Below are 19,048 nucleotides of genomic sequence, written 5' to 3'. Positions count from 1 at the left end.
AAAAAAATATAATTTAAACCCACAGAGAGTCTGTATATGCGCGCGGGTGTGGGTGTGGGTGCATGTGGAAGGTGGTATCTGGAGCCAAACATGACTGATTACTTATATATGGAACAATTGAATAAAACATTAATGGCCCAATTTAGTACACGAAACTTTTGTTCTGCCCAAAGTATCAATACACGATTTAATTCCTTATAGATGCATTACAATTGTTGTAAGAGACACAGTAAATTTTATTAACTGTATGTAAATATATGAGTTTGGTTTGAATTAAATTGTATCTTCATCAGAATCAGTTTTAGACGAAGAGATGGCAGCGGAGGAATTCACCAACCCACAATCTCCTGCTCGTAAGTATAATTTTCAACAATTTATTTTTTATTCAAATAAACTTAATCAGGGTAACAAGATCAGTTTATAGCTCGCGTTGCATTATTTGATTGATGAGATATATATTCTATTTATGAGTTTATGATGAGAAAAAGTGCTTGGAATTTTTAGGTCGGGAAATCAAAAATTCAGCTCGCACTCGCATGAATTGCTATGCATATTATTCATACAAGAAGCGCTTGAAGTGTCAATTTTTCTGAGTGGTCGGAAATCAAAATTTTCAGCTCGCATTAGTTGTTTGCTTGATATATCCATCCTCTTCATACTTAGGTCGAAATATAAACATTTTCAGATCGCGTTTCGCGCTCTGAAAATGTCGCGTTTTGGATTGGTGAGATATGTATTCTATTCATGGATCATTGCGAACAGTCTGTAACAGGTCTTTCTGCAGGCCTTTATATTAAAAATTTCAGCTCGCGCTTCGCGCTCGCAGGATTGTTTAGTTGAATACGCATCTATTTCGTGAAAAGCTGCTCAAAATATTTAATTTTTTATTAATATCCAAAATATTTAGCTCGCGCTTTGCGGTCGCATGGTGATTTATTTTCAGGCCACCTATCCTGTTTGTAAGAATGAAATTTTAGTTAGGACTATTAAACTCCTAAAAAAGTGAAATAATAATAATAAGAATACATTTTTGCGACGGGGAAAATGTGAATGAAAGTCATTTTCCGCCCCCTTCGATTGATGAAAGCTGGATCTGCCCCAGGATATAACGAAAGAACACGAGACTGAGAAGATTCATTTTCAGGCCACCTTTCATGTTTGTAAGAATGACATTTTAGTTAGGACTATTAAACTCCTAAAAAAGTGAAATAATAATAATAATAATACATTTTTGCGACGGGGAAAATGTGAATGAAAGTCATTTTCCGCCCCCTTCGATTGATGAAAGCTGGATCTGCCCCAGGATATAACGAAAGAACACGAGACTGAGAAGAATGGGGAACTCTACCATGACTCATGGTCGTTGGTAATCGGTACCGATATTTGTTGGTAATCAGGGCCTCATCCCTCCCCCTCCCTCCATTGGAAAAGGCCTAGCAACTCTCCTGGGGGCAACTGCTTGTTTATGACGTCACCGAAAAAAAAACCTTGAAATTCTAATAACTTTCTTAATCTTTAATGAATTTTCCTCAAACCTTCACTAATATATATTTTTAAATATTTTCTGCCATTTTGACAAAATTTTCGTCAGGGTGAACATCCCATGTAGGTTACGCACCGCAGCAAAAATGTCGCTTTTTAATAGGCTAAATTTTCTCATTTATTTATATTTTCCATCCAAATCTTTTTTTATAGACTTTGAATTAAATTCGTTTTGATAACAAGCATCACATGTATATCAATGAAAGCATTTCTGTCGATGGTCTAAAAAAGATCCTGAAATTGAGTGAAGCAATATAGTCATAATTTTTTTTCATCAAATGAACGTCTTAAAAACTAAGTACATCGTTAAAATTAGGATAATCGTTATAATCTAGAGATTTTGCAAAGCTTGTAACATCCGATCAAATGAGATGCACGAAGGAAGTTAAAATTTCAGTTTAAAAAATATAATTTTCATTATTCATTATGGAGGAGCCGTGGTGTAGTGGTTCTGACTCTCGCCTTGTAAACAGAGGGTCGTGTGTTCGAATCCCACCGCGGTCAGGCGTTCTTTGGCAAGGCGTTAATCCACACTTTGCCACTCTCGACCCAGGTGCTTAATGGGTACCCGGTAGGATGTGAAAGTCATTGTAGCTTGTCCAGTACTGTGTGCGCCTCACCGGCGACTGACTGGAATACTCCCCAGGGAGTGAAGGATGTGCACACATTGTGTGCGGGAATGACTGAATGAATCCGATGACCGGGGTAATAATATATCTGTAAAGCGCTTAGACACGTCGTTCCGATGTATTAAGCGCTATATAAAAAACGGATTATTATTATTATTATTTTTCATTTAATGATGATATGTCTTTTGTTATAGACGCAACCGAATCTTCAACAATCCCCCCCTATACAAGTGAAAGTGATAATGAGGAAGAGGAATGCACCACAACTGTTTTAGAGCCGTCAACTGATGCAATATCAGCAACATCTACCACACCCCCTGCACAAGTTGTGGCTGCAACAACTACAATATCTACCACATCCACTGCACAAGTTGTGGCTGCAACATCTACCACACCCACTGCACATGTTGTGGCTGCAACAACTGCAACATCTACCACACCCACTGCACAAGTTGTGGCTGCAACAACTGTCTCCTCTGCTCCTAAGTCAGGTAAGCACTCTTGCGATTATCATGCCTAATGTTGATTTGAAGAATTGTCTTTGCGTTTGTTATTATCATTAATTATTATTGTCATTATTATTGCTATTAATATAGCGCACGTCTCCACCATGCTAGGTGCTCAAGGCGCTCCCTTATTATCCCGGCTAAGCTAGTCTACCGATTCAGGTGAGCACAGCTTTTTGAGGAATTACTTCCTGCCGGTACCCATTTACCTCACCACAATATGGATAAATTTCTTGCTGAAGGAAAACACGCCATGGTTTGGAATCGAACCCACGTCCTTCAGATTGAAAGACGAGAATCTCCAACACTAGACCACGACTCCCCCATTATCATCACTATTATCATCATCACTATGATTATTTTTATATTATTATTATCATTGTCATCATTATTACTATAATTGATATGAGTAATAGTATTATAATGATTTAGTATTATTACCGATCCTGTTATCGTTACTAAAGCATTATTATCATCTTTCCATTGTTATTACTCCTATTATTCATACGTTTATTCTATTTATGTTTATAAGAGGTTTCACTATTTCAGTATCATGATTGTATGTGTATGTAAACAAAAAATGTAAATGTAGGAAATAATATAGAAAAAATGTATACCGCACATGTTCAACGAATAATTATGTTTCCATAATATTGCGCAAAATAATTGGTATTGATTAATTTCGGGTGAAAGTCATCGACAGACTGTGTCATTCAATAGAAGCATTGAATCATTCATCTTTACATTGTGTTATTGTGAGCGGAATTGAATACCAAGTTCACCGCTCCAGACTCGCAGCGATAACAAAGGCGAGGATTTGGAAGAAGAAAAATGGTGTCTCTGAATTCTTTGACATTGATTTTATATCAAAGTGATTTCGGAACTTTGTAGAACATTACAATCATGAGCTACATTATCTACGCGCTATAAAATGATTGTAATTGTTCATGTTGGTGTGTAAAGTTTAATCTCATAGAATTATCATGCATATGCTTCAAACGAAGAAAATATGTGCAACTGACCGGAATCACTAAATGATTTTCTCTACATCGAAAAAGAAGAAAAGCAGGTATATTTGAATTTATTACTTTTAGTGATGTTTGTTCTTATTACTTGAATAAGAAATATCATCCCAGAATAATTAGATATTCATATTTTCATTCATTATTATGTATGATCTATTGTAATAATTGTCATGTTGGAGAGGACAAAAAAAAATATATAATTTAAACCCACAGAGAGTCTGTATATGCGCGCGGGTGTGGGTGTGGGTGCATGTGGAAGGTGGTATCTGGAGCCAAACATGACTGATTACTTATATATGGAACAATTGAATAAAACATTAATGGCCCAATTTAGTACACGAAACTTTTGTTCTGCCCAAAGTATCAATACACGATTTAATTCCTTATAGATGCATTACAATTGTTGTAAGAGACACAGTAAATTTTATTAACTGTATGTAAATATATGAGTTTGGTTTGAATTAAATTGTATCTTCATCAGAATCAGTTTTAGACGAAGAGATGGCAGCGGAGGAATTCACCAACCCACAATCTCCTGCTCGTAAGTATAATTTTCAACAATTTATTTTTTATTCAAATAAACTTAATCAGGGTAACAAGATCAGTTTATAGCTCGCGTTGCATTATTTGATTGGGGAGATATATATTCTATTTATGAGTTTATGATGAGAAAAAGTGCTTGGAATTTTTAGGTCGGGAAATCAAAAATTCAGCTCGCACTCGCATGAATTGCTATGCATATTATTCATACAAGAAGCGCTTGAAGTGTCAATTTTTCTGAGTGGTCGGAAATCAAAATTTTCAGCTCGCATCAGTTGTTTGCTTGATATATCCATCCTCTTCATACTTAGGTCGAAATATAAACATTTTCAGATCGCGTTTCGCGCTCTGAAAATGTCGCGTTTTGGATTGGTGAGATATGTATTCTATTCATGGATCATTGCGAACAGTCTGTAACAGGTCTTTCTGCAGGCCTGTATATTAAAAATTTCAGCTCGCGCTTCGCGCTCGCAGGATTGTTTAGTTGAATACGCATCTATTTCGTGAAAAGCTGCTCAAAATATTTAATTTTTTATTAATATCCAAAATATTTAGCTCGCGCTTTGCGGTCGCATGGTGATTTATTTTCAGGCCACCTATCCTGTTTGTAAGAATGAAATTTTAGTTAGGACTATTAAACTCCTAAAAAAGTGAAATAATAATAATAAGAATACATTTTTGCGACGGGGAAAATGTGAATGAAAGTCATTTTCCGCCCCCTTCGATTGATGAAACCTGGATCTGCCCCAGGATATAACGAAAGAACACGAGACTGAGAAGATTCATTTTCAGGCCACCTTTCATGTTTGTAAGAATTACATTTTAGTTAGGACTATTAAACTCCTAAAAAAGTGAAATAATAATAATAATAATAAATTTTTGCGACGGGGAAAATGTGAATGAAAGTCATTTTCCGCCCCCTTCGATTGATGAAAGCTGGATCTGCCCCAGGATATAACGAAAGAACACGAGACTGAGAAGAATGGGGAACTCTACCATGACTCATGGTCGTTGGTAATCGGTACCGATATTTGTTGGTAATCAGGGCCTCATCCCTCCCCCCTCCCTCCATTGGAAAAGGCCTAGCAACTCTCCTGGGGGCAACTGCTCGTTTATGACGTCACCGAAAAAAAAACCTTGAAATTCTAATAACTTTCTTAATCTTTAATGAATTTTCCTCAAACCTTCACTAATATATATTTTTAAATATTTTCTGCCATTTTGACAAAATTTTCGTCAGGGTGAACATCCCATGTAGGTTACGCACCACAGCAAAAATGTCGCTTTTTAATAGGCTAAATTTTCTCATTTATTTATATTTTCCATCCAAATCTTTTTTTATAGACTTTGAATTAAATTCGTTTTGATAACAAGCATCACATGTATATCAATGAAAGCATTTCTGTCGATGGTCTAAAAAAAATCCTGAAATTGAGTGAAGCAATATAGTCATAATTTTTTTTTCCTCAAATGAACGTCTTAAAAACTAAGTGCATCGTTAAAATTAGGATAATCGTTATAATCTAGAGATTTTGCAAAGCTTGTAACATCCGATCAAATGAGATGCACGAAGGAAGTTAAAATTTCAGTTAAAAAAATATAATTTTCATTATTCATTATGGATGAGCCGTGGTGTAGTGGTTCTGACTCTCGCCTTGTAAACAGAGGGTCGTGTGTTCGAATCCCACCGCGGTCAGGCGTCCTTTGGCAAGGCGTTAATCCACACTTTGCCACTCTCGACCCAGGTGCTAAATGGGTACCCGGTAGGATGTGAAAGTCATTGTAGCTGGCGTCGATCCATTTTTCAGATTGGGGGGGCGAAATCATTAACGTTCCAAAGGCGCTCGATCGTACAAAACACCCACCCACACACACACACATACATATATATATATATATTATATATACACACACACACACACACACACACACACATATATATATATATATATATATATATATATATATATATATATGTGTGCCGAGAGTGAGCTCAAATTTCTTTATATTCTGAGCTGAAAACTTGATAGCATTTTTGGTACCAATGATTAAAATTTGTATCTAAAAGAGAATAGATGCGAGCGCGAAGCGCGAGCTGAAAATTTTAATATTTCGATCTTAAAAAATGACAGTTTACTGGACGTTTTTGATAAAGAACAAGCTATATATCCAAGAAAAGATTATTGCAAATTGAAGCAGTTCTTTTGAGGCTTAGAACTGAAAATGGGACATTTACATTCACCAATTTAATCATAAAAAGTATGGGTTTTTGCTACAGAGATGATGCGAGCGCGAAGCGCGAGCTGAAAATTTTTATATTCCAATCTGAAAAGCGGACATTTTGAGCACGATTTTAAATAAAGAACGAGTTGTGTATCTCAATCTCGCTTGCTGAACATTACAATCTTGTTTTTCTTAATGCATATCCGGAATTATTGGGGGGGGGGGGCAAAATGATATGTTTGCCCCCCCCCAATATTTTCATTGGTGGGGCGATCGCCCCCCTGCCCCCCCAGGATCGACGCCTCCAGTACTGTGTGCGCCTCACCGGCGACTGACTGGAATACTCCCCAGGGAGTGGAGGATGTGCACACATTGTGTGCGGGAATGACTGAGTGAATCCGATGACCGGGGTAATAATATATCTGTAAAGCGCTTAGACACGTCGTTCCGATGTATTAAGCGCTATATAAAAAACGGATTATTATTATTATTATTATTCATTTAATGATGATATGTCTTTTGTTATAGACGCAACCGAATCTTCAACAATCGCCCCCTATACAAGTGAAAGTGATAATGAGGAAGAGGAATGCACCACAACTGTTTTAGAGCCGTCAACTGATGCAATGTCAGCAACATCTACCACACCCCCTGCACAAGTTGTGGCTGCAACAACTGCAATATCTACCACATCCACTGCACAAGTTGTGGCTGCAACATCTACCACACCCACTGCACATGTTGTGGCTGCAACAACTGCAACATCTACCACACCCACTGCACAAGTTGTGGCTGCAACAACTGTCTCCTCTGCTCCTAAGTCAGGTAAGCACTCTTGCGATTATCATGCCTAATGTTGATTTGAAGAATTGTCTTTGCGTTTGTTATTATCATTAATTATTATTGTCATTATTATTGCTATTAACTCTTTGTGCGCTGAGCCATGAACCCCTCTGTGCTGAATTCTTTTCAGGGAGGGAAACAATGCATTGTTTGCTTGAGCGTGAAATGCGAAGTTCGCACGGCACCAAGTGTGCATACGTGCGAAGTACGCATGGAAAGAGTTAATATAGCGCACGTCTCCACCATGCTAGGTGCTCAAGGCGCTCCTTTATTACCCCGGCTAAGCTAGTCTACCGATTCAGGTGCGCACAGCTTTTTGAGGAATTACTTCCTGCCGGTACCCATTTACCTCACCACAATATGGATAAATTTCTTGCTGAAGGAAAACACGCCATGGTTTGGAATCGAACCCACGTCCTTCAGATTGAAAGACGAGAATCTCCAACACTAGACCACGACTCCCCCATTATCATCACTATTATCATCATCACTATGATTATTTTTATATTATTATTATCATTGTCATCATTATTACTATAATTGATATGAGTAATAGTATTATAATGATTTAGTATTATTACCGATCCTGTTATCGTTACTAAAGCATTATTATCATCTTTCCATTGTTATTACTCCTATTATTCATACGTTTATTCTATTTATGTTCATAAGAGGTTTCACTATTTCAGTATCATGATTGTATGTGTATGTAAACAAAAAATGTAAATGTAGGAAATAATATAGAAAAAATGTATACCGCACATGTTCAACGAATAATTATGTTTCCATAATATTGCGCAAAATAATTGGTATTGATTAATTTCGGGTGAAAGTCATCGACAGACTGTGTCATTCAATAGAAGCATTGAATCATTCATCTTTACATTGTGTTATTGTGAGCGGAATTAAATACCAAGTTCACCGCTCCAGACTCGCAGCGATAACAAAGGCGAGGATTTGGAAGAAGAAAAATGGTGTCTCTGAATTCTTTGACATTGATTTTATATCAAAGTGATTTCGGAACTTTGTAGAACATTACAATCATGAGCTACATTATCTACGCGCTATAAAATGATTGTAATTGTTCATGTTGGTGTGTAAAGTTTAATCTCATAGAATTATCATGCATATGCTTCAAACGAAGAAAATATGTGCAACTGACCGGAATCACTAAATGATTTTCTCTACATCGAAAAAGAAGAAAAGCAGGTATATTTGAATTTATTACTTTTAGTGATGTTTGTTCTTATTACTTGAATAAGAAATATCATCCCAGAATAATTAGATATTCATATTTTCATTCATTATTATGTATGATCTATTGTAATAATTGTCATGTTGGAGAGGACAAAAAAAAATATATAATTTAAACCCACAGAGAGTCTGTATATGCGCGCGGGTGTGGGTGTGGGTGCATGTGGAAGGTGGTATCTGGAGCCAAACATGACTGATTACTTATATATGGAACAATTGAATAAAACATTAATGGCCCAATTTAGTACACGAAACTTTTGTTCTGCCCAAAGTATCAATACACGATTTAATTCCTTATAGATGCATTACAATTGTTGTAAGAGACACAGTAAATTTTATTAACTGTATGTAAATATATGAGTTTGGTTTGAATTAAATTGTATCTTCATCAGAATCAGTTTTAGACGAAGAGATGGCAGCGGAGGAATTCACCAACCCACAATCTCCTGCTCGTAAGTATAATTTTCAACAATTTATTTTTTATTCAAATAAACTTAATCAGGGTAACAAGATCAGTTTATAGCTCGCGTTGCATTATTTGATTGGTGAGATATATATTCTATTTATGAGTTTATGATGAGAAAAAGTGCTTGGAATTTTTAGGTCGGGAAATCAAAAATTCAGCTCGCACTCGCATGAATTGCTATGCATATTATGCATACAAGAAGCGCTTGAAGTGTCAATTTTTCTGAGTGGTCGGAAATCAAAATTTTCAGCTCGCATCAGTTGTTTGCTTGATATATCCATCCTCTTCATACTTAGGTCGAAATATAAACATTTTCAGATCGCGTTTCGCGCTCTGAAAATGTCGCGTTTTGGATTGGTGAGATATGTATTCTATTCATGGATCATTGCGAACAGTCTGTAACAGGTCTTTCTGCAGGCCTGTATATTAAAAATTTCAGCTCGCGCTTCGCGCTCGCAGGATTGTTTAGTTGAATACGCATCTATTTCGTAAAAAGCTGCTCAAAATATTTAATTTTTTATTAATATCCAAAATATTTAGCTCGCGCTTTGCGGTCGCATGGTGATTTATTTTCAGGCCACCTATCCTGTTTGTAAGAATGAAATTTTAGTTAGGACTATTAAACTCCTAAAAAAGTGAAATAATAATAATAAGAATACATTTTTGCGACGGGGAAAATGTGAATGAAAGTCATTTTCCGCCCCCTTCGATTGATGAAAGCTGGATCTGCCCCAGGATATAACAAAAGAACACGAGACTGAGAAGAATGGGGAATTCTACCATGACTCATGGTCGTTGGTAATCGGTACCGATATTTGTTGGTAATCAGGGCCTCATCCCTCCCCCCCTCCCTCCATTGGAAAAGGCCTAGCAACTCTCCTGGGGGCAACTGCTCGTTTATGACGTCACCGAAAAAAAAACCTTGAAATTCTAATAACTTTCTTAATCTTTAATGAATTTTCCTCAAACCTTCACTAATATATATTTTTAAATATTTTCTGCCATTTTGACAAAATTTTCGTCAGGGTGAACATCCCATGTAGGTTACGCACCACAGCAAAAATGTCGCTTTTTAATAGGCTAAATTTTCTCATTTATTTATATTTTCCATCCAAATCTTTTTTTATAGACTTTGAATTAAATTCGTTTTGATAACAAGCATCACATGTATATCAATGAAAGCATTTCTGTCGATGGTCTAAAAAAAATCCTGAAATTGAGTGAAGCAATATAGTCATAATTTTTTTTTCCTCAAATGAACGTCTTAAAAACTAAGTGCATCGTTAAAATTAGGATAATCGTTATAATCTAGAGATTTTGCAAAGCTTGTAACATCCGATCAAATGAGATGCACGAAGGAAGTTAAAATTTCAGTTTAAAAAATATAATTTTCATTATTCATTATGGATAAGCCGTGGTGTAGTGGTTCTGACTCTCGCCTTGTAAACAGAGGGTCGTGTGTTCGAATCCCACCGCGGTCAGGCGTCCTTTGGCAAGGCGTTAATCCACACTTTGCCACTCTCGACCCAGGTGCTAAATGGGTACCCGGTAGGATGTGAAAGTCATTGTAGCTGGCGTCGATCCATTTTTCAGATTGGGGGGGCGAAATCATTAACGTTCCAAAGGCGCTCGATCGTACAAAACACCCACCCACACACACACACATACATATATATATATATATTATATACACACACACACACACACACACACACACATATATATATATATATATATATATATATATGTATGACTCATGAGACACAGACACGTATCTCACTACACAGATAGTACGAGTGCCGAGAGTGAGCTCAAATTTCTTTATATTCTGAGCTGAAAACTTGATATTCTAAGCATTTTTGGTACCAATGATTAAAATTTGTATCTAAAAGAGAATAGATGCGAGCGCGAAGCGCGAGCTGAAAATTTTAATATTTCGATCTTAAAAAATGACAGTTTACTGGACGTTTTTGATAAAGAACAAGCTATATATCCAAGAAAAGATTATTGCAAATTGAAGCAGTTCTTTTGAGGCTTAGAACTGAAAATGGGACATTTACATTCACCAATTTAATCATAAAAAGTATGGGTTTTTGCTACAGAGATGATGCGAGCGCGAAGCGCGAGCTGAAAATTTTTATATTCCAATCTGAAAAGCGGACATTTTGAGCACGATTTTAAATAAAGAACGAGTTGTGTATCTCAATCTCGCTTGCTGAACATTACAATCTTGTTTTTCTTAATGCATATCCGGAATTATTGGGGGGGGGGGGCAAAATGATATGTTTGCCCCCCCCCCCCCAATATTTTCATTGGTGGGGCGGTCGCCCCCCTGCCCCCCCCCCCCCCCCCCAGGATCGACGCCTCCAGTACTGTGTGCGCCTCACCGGCGACTGACTGGAATACTCCCCAGGGAGTGGAGGATGTGCACACATTGTGTGCGGGAATGACTGAGTGAATCCGATGACCGGGGTAATAATATATCTGTAAAGCGCTTAGACACGTCGTTCCGATGTATTAAGCGCTATATAAAAAACGGATTATTATTATTATTATTATTCATTTAATGATGATATGTCTTTTGTTATAGACGCAACCGAATCTTCAACAATCGCCCCCTATACAAGTGAAAGTGATAATGAGGAAGAGGAATGCACCACAACTGTTTTAGAGCCGTCAACTGATGCAATATCAGCAACATCTACCACACCCCCTGCACAAGTTGTGGCTGCAACAACTGCAATATCTACCACATCCACTGCACAAGTTGTGGCTGCAACATCTACCACACCCACTGCACATGTTGTGGCTGCAACAACTGCAACATCTACCACACCCACTGCACAAGTTGTGGCTGCAACAACTGTCTCCTCTGCTCCTAAGTCAGGTAAGCACTCTTGCGATTATCATGCCTAATGTTGATTTGAAGAATTGTCTTTGCGTTTGTTATTATCATTAATTATTATTGTCATTATTATTGCTATTAATATAGCGCACGTCTCCACCATGCTAGGTGCTCAAGGCGCTCCTTTATTACCCCGGCTAAACTAGTCTACCGATTCAGGTGCGCACAGCTTTTTGAGGAATTACTTCCTGCCGGTACCCATTTACCTCACCACAATATGGATAAATTTCTTGCTGAAGGAAAACACGCCATGGTTTGGAATCGAACCCACGTCCTTCAGATTGAAAGACGAGAATCTCCAACACTAGACCACGACTCCCCCATTATCATCACTATTATCATCATCACTATGATTATTTTTATATTATTATTATCATTGTCATCATTATTACTATAATTGATATGAGTAATAGTATTATAATGATTTAGTATTATTACCGATCCTGTTATCGTTACTAAAGCATTATTATCATCTTTCCATTGTTATTACTCCTATTATTCATACATTTATTCTATTTATGTTTATAAGAGGTTTCACTATTTCAGTATCATGATTGTATGTGTATGTAAACAAAAAATGTAAATGTAGGAAATAATATAGAAAAAATGTATACCGCACATGTTCAACGAATAATTATGTTTCCATAATATTGCGCAAAATAATTGGTATTGATTAATTTCGGGTGAAAGTCATCGACAGACTGTGTCATTCAATAGAAGCATTGAATCATTCATCTTTACATTGTGTTATTGTGAGCGGAATTGAATACCAAGTTCACCGCTCCAGACTCGCAGCGATAACAAAGGCGAGGATTTGGAAGAAGAAAAATGGTGTCTCTGAATTCTTTGACATTGATTTTATATCAAAGTGATTTCGGAACTTTGTAGAACATTACAATCATGAGCTACATTATCTACGCGCTATAAAATGATTGTAATTGTTCATGTTGGTGTGTAAAGTTTAATCTCATAGAATTATCAGGCATATGCTTCAAACGAAGAAAATATGTGCAACTGACCGGAATCACTAAATGATTTTCTCTACAGAACCATTTCATGATATGATATATATATCGACATTGCCATTCATTTCATAACTTCGTGTTCCTATATCTATCGGTCTGACTGAACTAAATTATATGCCAATCCTGCAAATAATTCAAGAATTGGGCCCATATCTTCCGAAAAGACTTAGTTAAAACGCCATCAGGGGCCCGTTGCAGAAAGAGTTGCGTTTAAACGCAAGTCAAAATATCAAGCGCAAGTCCCGAATAATGGTGCTTCATTGGCTGAAAATCAAGTTGCGCAATATTTTTTTTAGTTGCGTTTAACGCAACTCTTTCTGCAACGGGCCCATCTTGAGCAAGTAAAATGCCCTACAATGAATCATTTATTGTTAAAGGTAAATTCCAGTTTTGGGAACGATCTCAAAATGACTTTTTACAGAATTTAATATAATGATCACCAAAGTGTCTGTTTGTATGAATAAAAAATATGTGCCAAAGGATTCTGGAAGAAATTGTGTAATTGCTGAGAAATAAGCAAAATAAGCGCGGATTCGGTCACTTCCGTCGGGTCTTTATTCCAGCAATAATAATACACTGTCCCACGTGTGCCTATCTGTGTAGGCGATCTTCAGTGCGATCGTTTTTTAGCTAGATATTAGGATTTAACAAAGTTCAGTTTATGTAACTGTACCAGATCTAGATCCACGATGATATATTAATATTTTACCTTGGTTTTACTGACTTTCTCACGAAATCAGTGTTTTACTGCAACTACGTTCATTTATCTTTAATTAGATTTCGTGTATTCATTTATTTGTTGCTACTTTGGCAATTTGATGATAATCTCAATAAATACCACATTGTTTAATATCATTCATATCTTCCTCTTGTAACATTACAATAGGTCTTAAGCAATCCACAAACTTTGAGACTCTGATTAAGGGTAAAGCCATCGTCAGTCACCACATCAGCTTCTCCTTCACGGCGTCAAGTTTCATCGATTGCGGCCACCGCTGCCTCGAAGACAGCTCCTGTTCATGTTTCACGTACATCGCCGAGGAGAGCAAGTGCCTCCTTGCCAACAGTTGCCCAACACCATTCATATTTTATTACGAAATACACCCTGGAGCTGTAACATATTTAACTTAAATCCAATCTTTGGTTGTTTTCTTTGCTTGTAAATTATCATGATTAAATGATCCTGAAAATCATTTTAGCAATCAGATTTGAGTGCTTTTCAATGACCCGTACGTACTCTGAAGCCCAGTTTAAATTAACGTTGGCCATGGCCTAACTCTATGCTAAAATATTCTGGGAAGCCAAATAGTGTTAATTTTATCTCTGACTGGGTAAATCCTTGGACACATCCCAATTTTTTGTTTGGTATATGTATGTACATTCTTTTGAAAGTTATCATATTAATAAAATATTGTTTTTATGCGAATAAAAAAAAAAATGAACGGAATTATATTTTTTCTAAATATTATGAGGTAAGTTAAGCTATAATGGTGAAGCAAATTGATTAAGTTATTCCGTGATAGCTGCACTGTTATTCCCACTTGATTTCTTTTAATGCTTGATTCATTAAATATTTTGCATGTTTTTCCCCAACCTACGTTCTTTATTTTCATGTATTCATTTTTTTTTTTTTTTTTTTTTTTTTTTTGCTCGTTTCATTCGGTATACGCTTTAATATTCGCATGCTATTTTGTCTAATGATATTTATCCCCTATTCATGTACTGCATATTATGCTTATATTTTCTTGCATACCTTCCCCATTGCATGCTAATTTCATTTTCTTTATATCTTTATATATATTGTAGATATTCGCTTCTGTTCTGCATTCGCTTGTATTATTCGTATTTGTATATACATGCTTGCTTTCCCATTTTGTTGTTTATTAATTGTTTTTGTTGTTTATTTTTCATTGTTTCTCTTTTTGACAAACGCATATCCCTTTTCCGCTTTTTAGTAGATACTAATTGCTTATTATTTTATTACCATATAAGAGTAATTCAGTTCATTTATTTTTAAGCTGGAGCACCGCATGATACATCTCCAAAGATGAGAGATATTATTTCTGTTTTCGTTTGTTACTTTCTTCCAAATGAGAGTATTTTATGTTTGTTTTGTGTTGTGTTTGTATCTGTCTTCTTGCCTGACTATTTCCATTCTTCCTTTCTTCAGATGCTTGCTGAGATGCTGCTTAAGAAGTGTTGGATTATTCCATCTTCCTTACAAATTGTTTATGTTTTATGCTTCTCCTGTTTTGATAAATTTTTAAATGGCTGATACAAATAACTCACCTTTCAAATTTTATGATAATGATTCATCTGAAAGAGAATCCAGTGACTTTAATACCTCTTCAGCCTCATATAATAATAATTTTGCAGATAACTTTAATCTATCATCTGAGGAGTTAAATTATGCCAATGATTCTAATCAATGTTCACTTCCAATTCCCTCCTCGAAATATATAACCCAATTACAATTAAAAGAAGTAACAATTTTTTTTTTTACTCATTTTCCTTACTGCATATGAATATCAGAAGCATAAGTAAACATTTTGAAGACCTTCAGATTCTTTTAGACAACCATAATAAACATGTTTTTTCAGTTATTGGCTTGACCGAAACTTGGCTTACAACTGACACAAATTTACCTTATGCATTAAATGGATATGATTTTATTGTTAATAACAGATCAAAAAAGTCGGGTGGGGGCGTAGCACTTTATCTTTCCAATAATTTTGAATTCACTGCCCTAAACGAAATTAATTTTATGAATGAGTTTATTGAGTCATTATTTGTTGAAATTTCTATTCCTCATATCAAAGATATATAGTTGGAATTATTTATAGACCCCCAAACTCAAATAATAATGATTTCTTTCAATTTATAACATCTATTCTGAGTAACGTTAATTTTTATTAACAAAGATGTATTTGTAATGGGCGATTTTAATATCGATCTATTAAAACATGCTAGTAACAATTTCTCACATGACTTTCTTGAAACACTTTACTCAGCCTCGTTCTTGCCATTAATTTCTAAACCTACGCGTGTTAGCAATCACTCAGCCACTCTCCTTGACAATATACTGTGCAACTCATTACCACCCCCAGAATCCTTAATAGTCCTTTCTGATATTACTGATCATTATCCAATTATGTCATTTTTTAATCTTAATTGTTCCTTAAATAAATCATATCCCTTACCAGCAAGACGTAGGGCCACCCCAGAAAACTTAGCTAGTCTTGGTGTCAGTTTAGATAGAGTTGATTGGTCTAGTGTTTATAACACTGACGATGTCGATCTATCCTTAGGCATTTTTTTAAGTATATTTAAAAAACATCTAGATGATCATATTCCTAAAAAGAATGATAATCGAGTTAATTATAAAACATCACCCAGACTTCCATGGATTTCTAACTCCCTCTTGCGCTCAATTAATAAAAAAAAACCGACTGTACTATAAATTCAAAATAAAAAATAATGAACATTAAAAAATTAAGTATACTTCTTATAAAAATACATTAATAAAAATCTTGCATGCAGAAAAAAAGAAATATTACTCAATTCAATTAGAACAATATAAACATGACATGAAAAACACATGGAAAGTTATTAAGCAAGCCCTGAATATTTCAAAAAAGAAATCAAATATTACTAAAATAAGATTTAATAATCGGAATATTGAAGATCCCACAGAAATCGTCAATGTTTTAAATTCATACTTTTCTACCATAGGGGAAAATCTGGCACAAAAAATTCGACAATTCCATTTTCTTCTATCCGACTACTATTTATGAAGTGACCGATATTGTTTCCTCCTTAAATAATAAACACAGTGCTGGTCATGATGACATAAGTAATTTTATATTAGAAGGTACCATTTCGTCTATTGTTGAGCCCTTGACACATATATTAAATAAATCTATTTTAAGTAGTATTTTTCCTAAGCAAATGAAAATTGCGAAAGTTATTCCCTTATTTAAAAAGGGAGACGAGCTTGATGCTGGTAATTACCGTCCTATATCTTTACTCTCTTCTCTTTCTACGATTTTAGAAAGATTAATTTTTATTAGAACAACTAAATTTCTTAAAGTCAATGATATATTTACTAACTTTCAATTTGGTTTTAGACAAAAACATAGCACTATCCACGCTCTTTTAAATTTTGTGCATAAAGTAGCCCATTCTTTGGATGATCATTCGCATCTAATTGGTATATTCCTGGACTTCTCCAAGGCATTCGACACTATTAACCATGACATTTTACTATACAAACTTTATCATTATGGAATACGTGGAATTGCCTTGGAGTGGTTCGGGAATTACCTTAAAGAAAGAAAACAATATGTTTATTTAAATAATCACATCTCTGATCAACATGACATTAATTGTGGTGTCCCACAAGGTAATATATTAGGGCCTCTTTTATTCATTATTTACATTAACGATTTTCACAGATCATCTGACATTCTTTCGTTTATTCGTTTTGCAGATGATTCCAATGTATTTTTTGCTCACAAAAACCCTCACACCCTAGTTCAGATTATGAATTTGGAATTGCTAAATTTGACTCAAGGGATACGTGCCAATAAACTATCTCTTAATTTAAACAAAACCAAATATATGATATTTAGTAATTCTATTGAATCTTTACCTTCTGACATCATCTTTGATGATACACCTTTACAATGTGTTTCCCAAATTAAATTTTTAGGAATTATAGTTGATGATAAACTTTCTTGGAAACCCCACGTTCTTAATGTGAGCAAAATATTATCTCGTAATATTGGTGTAATTAATAGGTTAAAACACTCTTTTCCTTCCGTCACATTACTCATGATATACTCCTCTTTGATTTTACCTTACCTTAATTATGGAATATTAGCTTGGGGTAATACCCACAATTCTTTATTGGACAAAATATTAATTTTACAAAAGAAAACACTCCGAATTATATGCAATGCACCATTTCGTTCTCATACAGATCCATTGTTTCTGAAACATAAAATCATGAAAATAAAAAAAATATATTTGTTTCAATTAGGTCAATTCATGTTTAAATATAAAAATAATTCGTTGCCACGCATATTTGTTTCCATGTTTCCCCGAAACCTATCCCTCCATAACTATCACACCAGGCAGTCAAATGAATATCACTTGCCCCTTCTTAGAACGCTTCTAGCACAAAATACTTACTTATATACAGGTCCAAGATTTTGGAATTCCCTTGTCGATGAGATTAAAGACGCCCGTTCTTTACTGTCCTTTAAAAACAAACTAAAACTTATGCTCCTAAAGTCTTAATGAATTATGTTTACTATTCTAAACTAAAATTTTGCCTTATTGCTAGTCTATTATCTATGTTTATACAGAACATGACATATTTTTCCAATTAGACATACAAAAGTTATAACTTGTCTATACATTATATTCTACTTTTTATATTGTATATGTGTATGTGTGTATGTCCGTATGTATGTGTGCGTGTGTATGTGTGCATATGTATGTATACATATATATATATATATATATATATATAAATGTGTATATATATGTACATGATGTGTATGTATGTGTAGACATAATATATATGCAGCAGATTAGCTTTGCATCCCTCTCCCTATCTCTATTTATCTTTCTATATTCTAGGCAGTTGTCATCGTACTATTGTCCACCCTCATGTACCGTCCTGTGTTGTGTTGTGTCGTGTATTGTCTTTTGTCTCTGAATTTCACAATCCTGTATATAAAATTTTTTTTTGCCCCTTTCGTTATCTTCATGTATTCCTTTACGTATATTTTAATATTTTTTCTATCCTAACTTTTTTAGGGGTTCACATTTTACAAGCTTTGCTTTTCAGTGGACCCCTCCATTCTGCTCATGATATATGATTATATTGATTTAATTATATTTAATTATATTGATTTAAATTTGACATGCATGTTAATTTATATTTGAATCACTTATTGAATATGTATATTATTTATTCAATGTTGAATTTTGTTCATGCTTTTATTTGAATTGAATTGATTTATCATGTAATTATTTGTATTATGTTGAAGAATGAAAATAAATTGAATTGAATTGAATTGA

The 19,048-nt window shown here is 34.9% G+C and overlaps 1 protein-coding gene across 1 annotated transcript; it reads left to right on the top strand.

Moving 5' to 3' along the window:
* Nucleotides 1-313: 313 nt before the first annotated feature.
* LOC129271290 (uncharacterized) lies at nt 314-15,139 on the top strand. The gene is made up of 8 exons (XM_054908669.2): nt 314-353; nt 2,366-2,662; nt 4,184-4,243; nt 6,994-7,290; nt 8,955-9,014; nt 11,619-11,915; nt 13,845-14,003; nt 15,129-15,139. Exons 1-8 carry the CDS (start codon nt 314-316, stop codon nt 15,137-15,139), a joined length of 1,221 nt encoding a protein of 406 aa, XP_054764644.2.
* The last annotated feature ends 3,909 nt before the right edge of the window (nt 15,140-19,048 follow it).

The sequence above is a fragment of the Lytechinus pictus genome, chromosome 11 (assembly GCF_037042905.1).
Source record: "Lytechinus pictus isolate F3 Inbred chromosome 11, Lp3.0, whole genome shotgun sequence".
Classification (NCBI taxonomy): domain Eukaryota; kingdom Metazoa; phylum Echinodermata; class Echinoidea; order Temnopleuroida; family Toxopneustidae; genus Lytechinus; species Lytechinus pictus.
The sequence above is the reverse complement of the archived record's forward strand: the minus strand, read 5'-3'. Positions and strand labels throughout refer to the sequence as shown.

Coding starts and splice junctions, on each gene's coding strand:
- LOC129271290 (XM_054908669.2), top strand. CDS start 314: ATGGCAGCGGAGGAATTCACCAACCCACAATCTCCTGCTC. Junction 7,291..8,954: donor CTCCTCTGCTCCTAAGTCAG/GTAAGCACTCTT, acceptor TATCTTCATCAG/AATCAGTTTTAGACGAAGAG. Junction 11,916..13,844: donor CTCCTCTGCTCCTAAGTCAG/GTAAGCACTCTT, acceptor ACATTACAATAG/GTCTTAAGCAATCCACAAAC.